This window comes from Pangasianodon hypophthalmus, chromosome 5 (assembly GCF_027358585.1).
Source record: "Pangasianodon hypophthalmus isolate fPanHyp1 chromosome 5, fPanHyp1.pri, whole genome shotgun sequence".
Lineage (NCBI taxonomy): Eukaryota > Metazoa > Chordata > Actinopteri > Siluriformes > Pangasiidae > Pangasianodon > Pangasianodon hypophthalmus.
Genome location: NC_069714.1, coordinates 467,501 through 480,241, shown reverse-complemented (window position 1 = coordinate 480,241; position 12,741 = coordinate 467,501). Strand labels below are relative to the sequence as shown.

Genomic DNA, 12,741 nt, shown 5'->3' with positions numbered 1-12,741 from the left:
GGAAAGACTAAACGATGGCTAATAAGCTTCCAGTCGTTCCGAAGAGCTCCAGATCCGTGTTTATGGCGTGTTGTTGATGGTTTCAAGCAATCAGCGACAAGCAGCAGAACCACACGGAAATGGCTTTACACGTTTCACGGTTTTTAATAGCGCGTTTGTGTGTTTCTTTCATATTGTGAGCTGTTTGACAGCTAAACAGAACAGAGCTCCGAGAGGAACTAAAGGACGCAGAGAGCTGTAGAGACATCTGGTTAATCTCGCCATGTACAGATCCGCTCGAGTTACCTCACTTACAGCGTCAAGGCAAAAGAAAGCTTCTTACCAAATATGAGTGTATATATTATTAACTTATTACTGTACATATGCATCGTGTTAAGAACTATCAATAAAAGATTTATATTTAGACTGCTGATTATTCTGTGGCGTTATTTTTTTTTTAAATAAGATTTGAATTATTATATTATTATTTCATAATTGCGGCTCAAAGCTGACGTTCATGTAATAAATGAAAGTGTGGGATTGTGCTTCTTTTGCTGTAAATAAAAAAGATGTAAAGCTGATTAAACTGTAGCAAGATAAGAATTTGACGTTGAAATGACGTCTATAATGATGAGTATAAAACTCCTTTAAATCCATGTAAAGATGTTCTTTTCACAGTCACAGTAAGCATCAAGAGACCAAGGGTAACTGTTAAAAACTGATACTACCACCACCATGCTTCACAACACATACATCACGTATAATCCCAATGAAATTCCAGATTGTGAATAAACACCCACTGAGCATAAACGCATCCGAAAGATGTCTTTGTTCAACGTCCAAAAGACGTCATAAAAAAACTCTCTTTATGGCTAATAAGTGGACGTCTTTGGAAAGGAAGCAAATAGAGCTTAAGTGTTGCTAGTTTTATTAACACAAAGTGGGGAAAATATTTGTTTACGCCCATTCAACTAGCTAAATGAAACTTTTAAAAGGAAAACAAACATTAAAATAATACACAGACCCAGTTACACTTTTTTTTGGATGGCTTTTCTAAAATCTGTGAAGACAAAATCCACCTTGTGGAAGTGCTGTAGCTAGAGCTTGCTGATTTAAGCTAATAACTGTTAGCTAGCTTTGTGAATAATTCTGTAAAGCTTTTTTCAAGGTCGCAAATCAGGTTCTTAGCTATAGATATAACTTTGCCACCAAAAGTGGTAACATGGCATGGTACGTGTTAAACACTGTAAAGCGTTATAAGTGTGAACTTGTTCATTCAGGGCTGTAGGTGTGAATTAAGCACTGCGTAAATTCTACGCTAACGTTAAGAATTGCTGTATATGACATCATAGTTAATTCATATCATTTATTAAATTTGGTCTTGTTCCAAATGCTGCACTCGGGTTTTTGAGTTGGCTGGGGATTAGTGACTTCGTCTAAACACACCACAGCTTGTGAAATTCTGTCTTCAGATTTCAAACGGTGATGATTTTTTTTTTAACCTCGGACAATGATCACAGGATTTCAGAAGCTTAAGTCTGACAAGTTCCTGAGGGATAATTCGCAACCCGCGTTATTACCATTTAGCGCTCAAAGAAGCGTAACAAAGTCCATTCATGGGAGGAGAAATGTGGCACGGTTCCAGCCCTGTTACGTTCTCTCTCAGCGTCGAGGTCAGATTGACTAGAGGGTTGTGAAACCCTGCTTTGGAGAGAGCAGCAGTTCATCTACATGCTTGTGTCAGAGACATTATCAACGGAGGACACAGTTTACTCTCACAATTTTTAAAAGAATTGCCTTGGTAGTTAGTAGGGGTGTGTGTGCACGGGAAAAAGCCAGGATCCAGAACTGCAGAGCAGGTCAGAGAACTAGAGTGCGAGGCATCTGCAGGCATCAGCAAAAGATCCAATCACATGGGTTTAAATCACTTTTCTCTTTCTTGGTTCCTCGGATTTGTTTGTTGAAGAAAGCCTGACACCTCGACAGCTGGTGTTGATGTCGCTGTTATCCATGAGGTCATCCTCTTGACCAGAATGCAGATCTTCCCCTTTACATTTTGAAATCCTTAACAAAAGACTGCCATTCGCCATTCTATATGGATACATGGGTTCTTCGGTTCTTCCGGGCAGGTCCTCATTAGTTTCCACAGGATCTTTGGGATGCAAGGGCATCCTGGAGATGATGCCGAACACGGCTTTTGGTCAATTTCTCTAACTTTCCTGAAAGGTCTAATTTGATCTGATTTGTTCCCACCAAAATCTCCCAACACCAAATAGAGTCTGGCACCCATGACTGTTTTTCCAGCTGGTGTTGAGCTAGTGTTGTTACCCATGAGGTCATCCTCTTGTCCAGGATGGAGATCGTTCCAGGTTAATGTTTTTGAAATCACTGCTGTCACTGGCATTCTGCTGCTTAGCAATGAAGACCATCACTGCCCTTTGCCATTCTATCTGGACACAATGGTTCTTCCGGAAGGTCCTTATCAATTTCCACAAGATATTTAGGAAGCTGGGGAAGCACTTCTACAGCTCTAACAGAGGTTACAGAGTTTGTGGAGGTCGGTGTTAACCTGGGAGAGGGGATGCTGTTTAGCTGCCAGTTCTAGTGAAGCTGTCCTTGCTTGGTCCCTGTATTGGCCTGTGATGAGACGCTCCTCTTTGGTGGCTTCCAGCTTCCTGTTTTTGGCTTCTAGCAGCTGTTGAGTATATGCTCTGTAGTCAGCCAAGCTCTTCTTCCTCCCACAATATCTTCAGGCCCAGCCCCAGTTCCTGCCTTTTTCCTTCATCCTTTTTTCCGTAGCCATCAGTAGGACAATTCTGCCACAGTTCTACCTCGTCCAATTTTGGCCAACTTAATTTATTTCTAATTCCTGTTGTTTTCTTGTCAGTTTACTGGCTTGGACTGGCATTGGTCTTACTCTCCACTGCGTGGCCTCCACTGCATCCCTCAGCTCAGTGTCTGTTAGCTAGTTTTGTTTAAGGATAACCATTTACCGTTAGCTAGCTAATACGTGATATGTAATTAATTGTCTCATCCAAGGTAAGGTTAGACAGCAGCTTTGTTTGGAAATAAATATATAAATATGGAAAGATATAAAGTATTTCCAAAGTATTATACATTTTAAACAAAAGTAGCTTCTGCATTTTGTCATATGCCTGTAAGCCATGTTAAATGTGGCGGTAAAAACATGACGAGATTGTAATTAGCTGTCAGCTTGGCATCGAAAGCCTCGAGCAAGGCCAAACAGTTCACGTTGTGATTTGCCCTTTTTTTTTTTTTGGTTCCGTCTGCACCTTTCATTCATTCATGTCTTTCCCTCCAGCGAGTTTTTTCAAGCTTCACATAAAGGTCTGATTGTTTCCACCTCTATTATCCCTCATGTTTTCCACAGCGCTGAGTGATTCTTCGAGGATGCGCCATTTTCCTTTTACTTATGACACAATCATTTAAGAGTTACATTTGTAAAAAGTTTGGCCTGTTAATTAATTAAACATAATTAAGATAATTTGCCTTTTTTGTTCCTCACCATCAAAGCCTGGAAAGCTCAGCTGTACTCCAATCACCTTAATTTGACTACACAACAGCTAAGGCTTTGGCAATAAATTAGAAAATTACAGTCAGGTGTCTTAAGGATAAGGCTGCATCATTAACCAGTTACGGATGTCGAGAGAGACAAAACGTGCCTTGGGATCATGTTAAAAGCTTGAATCTGTGGCCACTGAAGCGTTTTTGTGTTTTTGATCGTTGTCCTATTGGAAGGTCCAACTACAACCCAGCTGTAACTCCTTGGACGAGGCAACCAGATTTTCATTCGCAGTCTCCTGGTACTTCATGGAGTCCATGATGCCATGTATACTAATAAACCACACCACCACAGATCCTCTATCACACCCAACATTAGGTTCTTCTCTGTACAACAATCCTTTTTTACTCAAACCTATCTTGAACCCGGGTCCACTCGAAGCTCCAGTAGTGTCTGGTGAGCTCTAGGTGGTTTTTTTATGTGGTTCGATGAAAGAAAAGACTTTCTTGTGGCACGTCATCCAGATAAACCAAAAAACAAGGTTACTGCACTTGTGATTCTTGGGGAAATTTTTTTGCCTCTCCTCATTGTGCATGGGGGCAAAATACACTCGTGTCCTCTTCCAGGCAGGTTCACTAGTTCATCACCAATTATTCTGGAGCATGAAATGAGTCCATGGATTCTAATCTACAGAACCTCTATCTGTGCTATGCTTGAAGAAGATACCCGATATCAACAGTTTTCATTCCACATGTATGTTTCTCAATCAACTCGCCGCCTCTTCTTCTTACGTATCACAGCACTAACAGAATAGCGTGTTCTCCTTCTGCGTTCTCAGGCTCCTGTGTCATGTCTGTCCACGAGTGGCTTTTACCCAAACGCTGTAATAATAAGCCTGTCTGAAGAGCCTAAGTGCCTGTCACGGCCTGATTTATTTATCTTCATTATTTCAGCTTGTTAAGTGGTCAGAATGATGCCGTCTCTGGGTTTTGGCCAGTCGTTAAGCCAGTATTTATGTTTTATGGCGGTTACGCCTGGCCAGAAATGTAAAATTAAGCTTGTTATACGAGACCACCATATCCATCTTTCCTTATACACGGCATGTAATCGAAGAGCACACGGGGAACATGTGTTATCCTTTAACATATCAACACACCATGTGGACAACACGGAGCTCTCGACCACGATAAGGAACATATAAATGCTGCTGATTCTGAGTTCTGATTGGTCCGCAAGATAGCCGCGCAGGTTTATATTAATGCGCTCGTTCTAATACGTTCTCGTTTCTATAGTAACAGCTCATTCACAGGGACTTGTACCGTGGACACGTGGACACGTCGCTTGAGGTAATAATAAATGGATAAAAAAAAGTTGTTTAACAAAGAACTTACATTCGCTGATAGAAACAGACATTTACGGAAGGAGTCTCCAGTGTCAGTAAGTTTCCGGAAAGGACAGAGAAGTTTACGTATTGCGGTTTCTCGGTAACATGGCAACCTGCGTTTTTTTTTTCTCTCGTCTTATTAACTTGAAAAGAGAGAGAAAATAGAGATGCTGGTGAGGGAACGAGTGTTTATAGCTGCTATAACGTAAGTGAGAACAAGAACTGCTTACATGGATGTTACACAATATCTCTGGTTAGCCTGTTAATTCTGAAAGCTCCGCCCTCTTTGCTGGTGGGAGTGTTATATCAGTACATAAGCGGGACATGTGAATTAGGGAAATATGGAACGAATAATAGAAATATGCACAGGAAATTCACTATAACAGGCACTTGATACCGGATTTCTTGGAAAACAAAGAAATAGACTTTTTTTTTTCCATTTAATCTGTTTCCAATGTATTACTGATTCAAAAACATTGATAGAAGTAATAAAGGCATTAATAGAAGTAATAAAAAGCATGAACATTACTAACCAAAGCATAACTAAATCAGCACACACAAACCACATTCTTAAAATTCCTTTTGGAATAAGTTTACCCTCATGAACACAGAGACCGATCTGCTTATAACGTGGATGCTTCAGCTAGGAGTTGTGTGTGTGTGTGTGTGTGTGTGTCTGCATGCCAGTTTTTTTTTTTCCTCTCAGCGCTAGCAGCTCGTCTTGGAACCCTGAAAGCCTTCACATGATGTTCACATCTGCAAAATTGAATCATCAAGTCCTCTTTTGTTTATTTGTCTGACCAGTTGTTTCGAAAAAAAGCATTGAGTGTAATATAATGTGGACTTCCTCTGACATTGCAAAGTCAAATTCTCCAGCACTGTCCACTTCCTGGATAATGAAAATGAAAACAAACCTATTAACAAGTAACTGGGGGAAAAAGTGCACTCGGAATTGTTTATTCCCAAAACATAGCTAGAAGACCAAGCAGCTAAAAAAGAAAAAAACAAGTCTGGGACAACGTTCTGTGTAGAGGAGGCCGTCCACCAAGGTCTTCTGGTCTGATTTTAACCTTTTGGCCTTGGAATATAATGCAACGTTTGGCTGAAATCCAATACTGCTCACCACTCTGAGAATACCGTCCCTACTGTGAAGCACGAGGGTGGTAGCATTATGTTGTTGGGATGCTTTTTATTAGCAGGGACCGGGAAGCTCTTAGGGCTTGAGGGCGAGATGGATGAAGCTAAATGCGGGACGATCCTAGATGAAAACCTATTCCAGTCTGGATGCGTTCGAACGGCCCAGACTTCAATCCGCTTAAGAATCTGTGGCAAGGCTTGCGAATCGCTGTTTTCTATTAGTCTCCTTCCAATCTGACAGATCTTTAGCAATTTTGCCAAGAAGAATGGGCAAAAAAAAAAATATATCAGGATCCAGATGTGCAGCGCTGACTGAGACATATCCCAGAAGACTTGCAGATGTAATTGCAGCCAAAGGTCATTCTGCCCAAAATTCATACTTAACTAACGTTCAGTAAGTGAGTAGAGCACTAACCACTCTCAGGGGCATCAGTGAGTTTGGATGTGATCCATTAGTACTGTTAGGTCATGGAGGAATTATATCTCCGCGCCAACAAGCTTTGGTTTATGTAAGAGTTTACATCAGTACATCCTATTGGGTTTTGTGTTTTCTTTACTTCCCTGATCCAGATCATGAGCTCATTGTCCTTCATAAGCCGGATCAACACTTCTAACCATCTCTCTGGAGTGGAAATCATCTGCTACATGACATGTTACAGAACCCAGCAGTCTACAGGCACTGGCTCAGTGCACTCGCTGCTGCTACGGCTGATTAGAAGGAGCTGCACAAAGTCCACCAATAGCAGCTCCTTACTGTCCAATGAGAACAGGTTGTGGGAACGCAGGAATGTAACTCAGCTTCAATCCAGATGGTCAGTTTGCTGGCCAGATTTGGAGCTTTTGTGCCTTTTGTGCTTCACGTCCAAGCAGAACTCAACATTAATACGAGTGCAGGGGGCAGGCAGCCAAATCTGTACCACGTCTTCATGATGGACTGACCTGCTCCCTGCCCCGAGCTTCCGTCTCTTATCGTTACGGACAGCAATGGATGGCTTTACAGCTCTCGCGTTAACATTTTGTTGATGATTCAGCCTCTACTTGTTGTTTTCATCCAAGTAAATGCTCTCTAGAACGTACAGGTCCTACCCCTGTGGGCGTGTCTTGCTCTACAGTAGCACCTCGTTAGGAGTAAACATGGTATTCCCATTTGGTCTGAGAACTGCCTCTGGTTTAACGCACCCAAATCCAAGGGGTTATCCATCGCACGAATAAAAACCAAACCCACAAGTCAATAAGCGACTTGATGAATGCATGACATCACAACAAAACAACGTCCCGTCTGTATAAACCGGCGGAATTACGCGAACAGCAGCTGCGCCCGGTTTTCAGCTGCTTAAAAAAAATCATTATTTGATAAACAGTGAGAGGATTGGTGACATAAATGTTTAAATCTCCGCAATCTCGCAAGGTACCGAGTCGGTAACAAATCTTTTATTCAGTCACAAACAATTTAAGTCAGTTAAAACACGCAAGACGTAAGGGAGCTCTCTCGAGACCACAGATTTACAAACGCAGGCCAAATGTACAAATATGCGCCGCGTTCTCTTGCGCCTTGGCGAAGGAAACGTCATTCTAAATCAGCGTAAGAATAACCAAATCATGGGATTAGTACCAACATGCTGAGAAAAATCTGTCTCAGGGAGGCAACTGAGGACACGCACACAAGAGACGAAGTTCATCAGAACACAGAAATAAACACAGATGAGTGTGAGTGTGTGTGTGTGTGTGTGTGTGTTCTATCCATCATCTAAATATATCACGTGTATAAATGACGCATAGTCGTTTTTTTCTGAAAGATGAGTAATTAATTACCACATCAACACACAATAAGCAAATTATAATAAAAACAAATAAATTGTGGATAATTTACAAAAGTACTGCATTATCATGAGCTGACTATTAAACATCAACAAATAACACAACACAACACAACACAAAGAGAGTACCATGATTTTTAGGATTGTATAGATTTTAGGCGGGGCAGGAACGTGAGGCCACGCCCAGATTAAACAGGACGGAGCTGAGGTTGATGTTGAGGAAGGCTCGAGACGGATCGGCCGAGCGCTGCGTTTCCTGTAGCAGCAGGTGCAGCGAGGACGCTTCGAACAGACGCCGGTTCTTTCTGCAAACACACACACACACACACACACACTTTAACACCACCTAGGAACTATTAGTGGTAGAGATTGCTGAACTTCATGTCAAGTTCTTGATCTGATTGGTCAGAAGAATCACAGGTTCGTAAAAGGTTTCTGAAAAGACCTTTATTTAACCTTTATGGAAGGAGTCTCCAGTTTCAGTGCTTTGTAACTGTACGTTTTTTCCGCCACAGGACAGAGGGGTTTACATTTTTAGCTTCCTCTGTTTATAACGTGATGTCGTGGACTTTCCACGACGTCAATCACAACTAAAACGGATGAAAAATTATGACATAATAAATTACACAATTGTAATCGTTGGCGATTCGGTGTGGTTTAAAAGGAATAAAACACTTCGTGACATGCTGTTATAGCAAAATAATCAACTTCAGGGTGATGAGAGTAACTCCGCTTCATCACACCACTCCCGTCGCTGATTATTTCCCTGTAACAGCATGACACGCAGTGTTTTATTCCGTACAAATGCTAACTCGTTTACACACGAGCAGAGCATTTCTACTGTTTCAACCCAAATTTCACATGAACATCTGGCAAGTCAGCAGAGTTTCTCTTTCCTCCAGACGTTTCCCGCCCTCCCACCCTTCCCCCGATCTCTCCTAATGAGGATTAATGAGCTCGTTTAGACGGCGCAGCTAAGCTAACGAGGTGTTTTCCTTTCTGCATGTCAGCCTGGCGAGGATGACGCTCAGGAAATAAGACATGATGATGTAACTCGAGAGCTGATCTACGCTACGCTACATCAGTATTATACGACCTGTAAGGAGGTCTGGTTTCCGTGGTAGCGAGGACGAGGAGCCCTGAAGTAAAGCCTCATGCGGAGTACAGAATGAGTCGGAGCCTCGCAGTGGACTTCAGGGAACATGCTACAGATGAATTTTAAAAACTTTAACGGTTTGTTAGCATTGCAATCATGTTGACCATTTTTGGGAACTTCCTGTGATTTTGAGAAAAATTATATTTAAAAAAAAAAAAAAAAAAAAAACCTAATGAGTATGTCAACAATTGTGGGCGGAGCTTCTTCAAAGTGAAAAAAAAAAAACAGTGAAATAAACGTGTTACTGCTGAATTTTCACCATTTTATTACTTCACTTTAAACGCGAAGTCTCTCCTAACGAAGTCTAATGAGCCTGTAATGTTAAGTAACACTCTGAGTTCCTTCGAGGTGTTTTCCTGTCAGCAAAGTGAGGACATTTATAAACAGAATATTCCTCTGAGACAAGAAAAAAAACGATCAAGGAAGATAAACCTGGAGCTTTCTGTTTAATCCTTTATTATAAATTCTTCGTGCTGCCTTGCAGGAATACAGCTGGTAGGTTATAGTTTATCTTTTTATGTCTAGTGGATTCCCTGAAACCTTCTACTGATGACTGAAGTGATGATGATGATGATGATGAAGTAACGAATTCAGCGCAGACCTGATGCAGGAGAGTTTCTGGAGGAGAACGCTGAGCTTCTCGGCCACGGCGAGGTCCAGCCGTGGGTTTCGGAGAAGTACGGCGGCACAACGGAAGAACTGATCTGTGCTACACGCTTCCAGGAAGGCAGGAAGATGACCTAGAGGACAAAAAAAAGGACAAGAGGATTGATTGACAGCTTGTGAATGTGTGAAAGACTAACGCAGCAGAACTCTGGGGATTAGGTGGACGTCTCCCGAGGGGCTCCATCAGCTCCGTATTTAAAACGCAGAATATAAACAGCAGAAAAGATTCAAAAGACTGGGCAAAATGATGGTCTTGCTTTTCTGAGAAGGTCACAAGTCTTGTCAGGACTTTTATAAAACTAATCTCCACTCTCTCACTAAATCCTTTCTGTACCAAGTGCTTCCTCGTTAAATATTTTACTTCTGGAAATAAAAGCAACACTGAAACCACAGATTTTCACCATGTGGAGTTTCTGATCTGCTGCCACGTTTCTGGACAACCTTAATAACATGAGACATATCAGGCAGCTATCATAAGATAATCCCGCAAGTTTCCTGTGGAAGTGAGATCCGCCAATTTCGAAAAACCAAATACAATAACAGACACTATAGAACAGAATGGATGCCACGTGATGACATTAGAATAGAAAAGAACGAGAAGTTATTTCCACAAGTTGACTTTCTTCCTTTTTGTAACAGGAGGGGCAATAGTCTTCAAGAACTGCCCCCCTCAACCAAGTCTATATCAACTCGAAGGTATCCTAGCTAACAAATACGGTGGACAGCCAAGACTTGGAGGACGGCTTGCTTCTGTCACCACTAACCTCGCCTGAACCTGTCAACTACGTCAACGAGGTCGGTGTCCTAAATGACGGGCCAACAGCAGTGACAAGAGATGCAGCTGACGTGTCTGAGAGGAAGACTTGCGTCTAATACAGTGTTAATATTTAGTGTTTACTGAGGGTCTTGGTTTGCAGGTATCTCTCCACTCAAATACTGGCAAAATATATTGACACTATCTTGGAGGTAACACACCACACAGGACAGGATCTTTCTTTTGGACAAACTCTAACATTAAAATGAAAGCCCTGACAGACAAGAGACAAATGGCAGTTTGTTCAAGTGCTCCAGTGGTGTGGAAGGTGATGGAAAGGCCAATTCAAACCTACGTTCATAAATAATACAAAAGGCAACACGGAAAGGACAAGTTACTTAAACAATAATTCAATCATTTAAAAAACAAGAAGTAAAACAAGCAGCAATAAAAGCGTGGAAAGTGCAGAGAATGTAAGGCTTTGTCCTGAAGAAGACCTTTAGATCTTTGTGGAAGGAACAGGAACTCCAGGGCTGTTAGGAGGGGAAGGGGAAGCGCATTCCATGACTCTTCATACAGGACAAGAGGTCATAAAAGCAGTCTGATATCTTCAGAGCAACCCGGCAGGTGGATGGAAGTAAAGGCTGTGTAGCAGTAATAAGAAGCCACGAGAGAATAGTGAACAAGAGTGAAGTGAGAACAGATCCTTGAGGAACTCCAGTAGATATGCTGTGAGGCAACACATCTGGACCGCTCCATGCAATGATTCTGTAAGTATGATGAGAACTTGGTCTGATCATAGCTTCCAAACCTCAAATGGGGGAAATGAGGATGTGGTGATTCAAAGTATCAAAGGCAGAGGAAGGTTCAAGGAGGTATCTGTGGAATGATGGGCATTGTAGCCATACTGCTCAGCATCTAGTAGGTTCTTCAGTTAAAGCTATGAAGGAGGAAAAAAGAGACGACTCTGTAGTCAACAGTATTAATGAGGTAGAGTGTTGGATTCTTAAAGAAGACTTGAGCAGACTTGAAGATGGAAGGAACCAGACCACTTGGCACTGATGCCCTGATGACAGAAGCTACGTTTCGGTACAACGTCGCTGGAGAAACGTATTGGGATGAGTGAGGAGGTCACGAGTGTCACTACCTCTTCCTCAGTGAGTGGCTAAGTGCGTAATGACGACACCAGCAGCGATGGAGACTTGCTCCGGACGTTAACCTCCAATTCTCATGAAAAGTTAGCTTCGGACAAACATGTCTGCTTTCATTAGTGCCACTAAAGCACCTCGGACGAGTCGTTACACCACATCAGTGCTGGTCTTGCTCTGGGTTTTCAGCATCTGCCTCGCATTAACGGAAGTCTGGTGACCTCTGACCCCGTGATTTAACACAAACGGTCAGCTTGGCCCTTTTATCTTGGCACATCTGCCTCCCACTCAATCTCTCTCTCCAACACACACACACACACACCTAAAGATAAATTCTCTTAGCAAAAAGACATTTATGAAAATCTATGTATAAAGGAATGTCTTGATCTAAAGGCCGGATGTTCTGTCATTCTAGTGGAGAGCTTTTCAAGAAAAATATGGCACACAGAATGCACTCTCTCTCTCCCACACACACACACACACACACACATATATACAGTTAGTGTCCACATCTGCTGTCTCTCATCTTCACAGGTAGTGCTGTCTCCTATTAGACAAAGCTGAAGGAACTTCAAAGGCGTCCATCGCAGAGGATTTTGACCGTCTGACTTTTTTTTTTCTTCCCGGCGCCGGCACATGGAGCGCATTAGCAACAGAAAAACGGGAGAAAGGAACAGGGTTTACGCTGAAACGCAGGATGCTGGAAGTGACCTTCAGGTGTGAACTCCCCTTACTCTCTGACCTTAGAGCTTTCACACAGGCTGCTAATTATCCCTCCATAAATCGCTAGCAGCTCGTTAAAAATTTTTTAAAAAAAGGCGCCCCTAAGGACTCTGGGATTCGGCAGCTCTGCTTAGTGTCACTAAACGGAAACGGGCGTCCCTCGTAAAGGGATTTTCGCTGATTATCAGCAATCGCAGCAAGCCAGGCATGACGTTATGGCTGGGGAATGATGGAACTCCAGAAAGTGAAAGAAAAACAGGGATCAAGAGGCAGAATGCCAGGACGTGACACGCTCAGATATCGCAGATATCGCAGCTAATCCTAGCTAACAACTGAACATTATACTGGTCCTGGCTAGCACCTGCTCAAGAACGCTAGAGAAGTTTCTGTTTCTATTTTGAATGTGTGATAAACACTCTGCGTATCTGTCTTGCGTACCAATTTACGGATCTTC

The 12,741-nt window shown here is 42.3% G+C and overlaps 1 protein-coding gene across 2 annotated transcripts in view; it reads right to left on the bottom strand.

Annotated features, from left to right (window-relative positions):
• Nucleotides 1–559: 559 nt before the first annotated feature.
• LOC113524363 (coiled-coil domain-containing protein 138) overlaps nucleotides 560–12,741 on the bottom strand; it is a 21,812-nt gene continuing 9,630 nt past the window's right edge. For both annotated transcript variants that reach the window (XM_034304276.2, XM_034304277.2), the window contains 2 exons: nucleotides 9,598–9,736; nucleotides 560–8,145 (listed from right to left, as the gene is read on the bottom strand). In XM_034304276.2, the coding sequence (XP_034160167.2) occupies nucleotides 7,995–8,145; nucleotides 9,598–9,736 (290 nt within the window). In that variant the 3' untranslated portion in view covers nucleotides 560–7,994. The remainder of the gene's footprint in view (nucleotides 8,146–9,597; nucleotides 9,737–12,741) is intronic.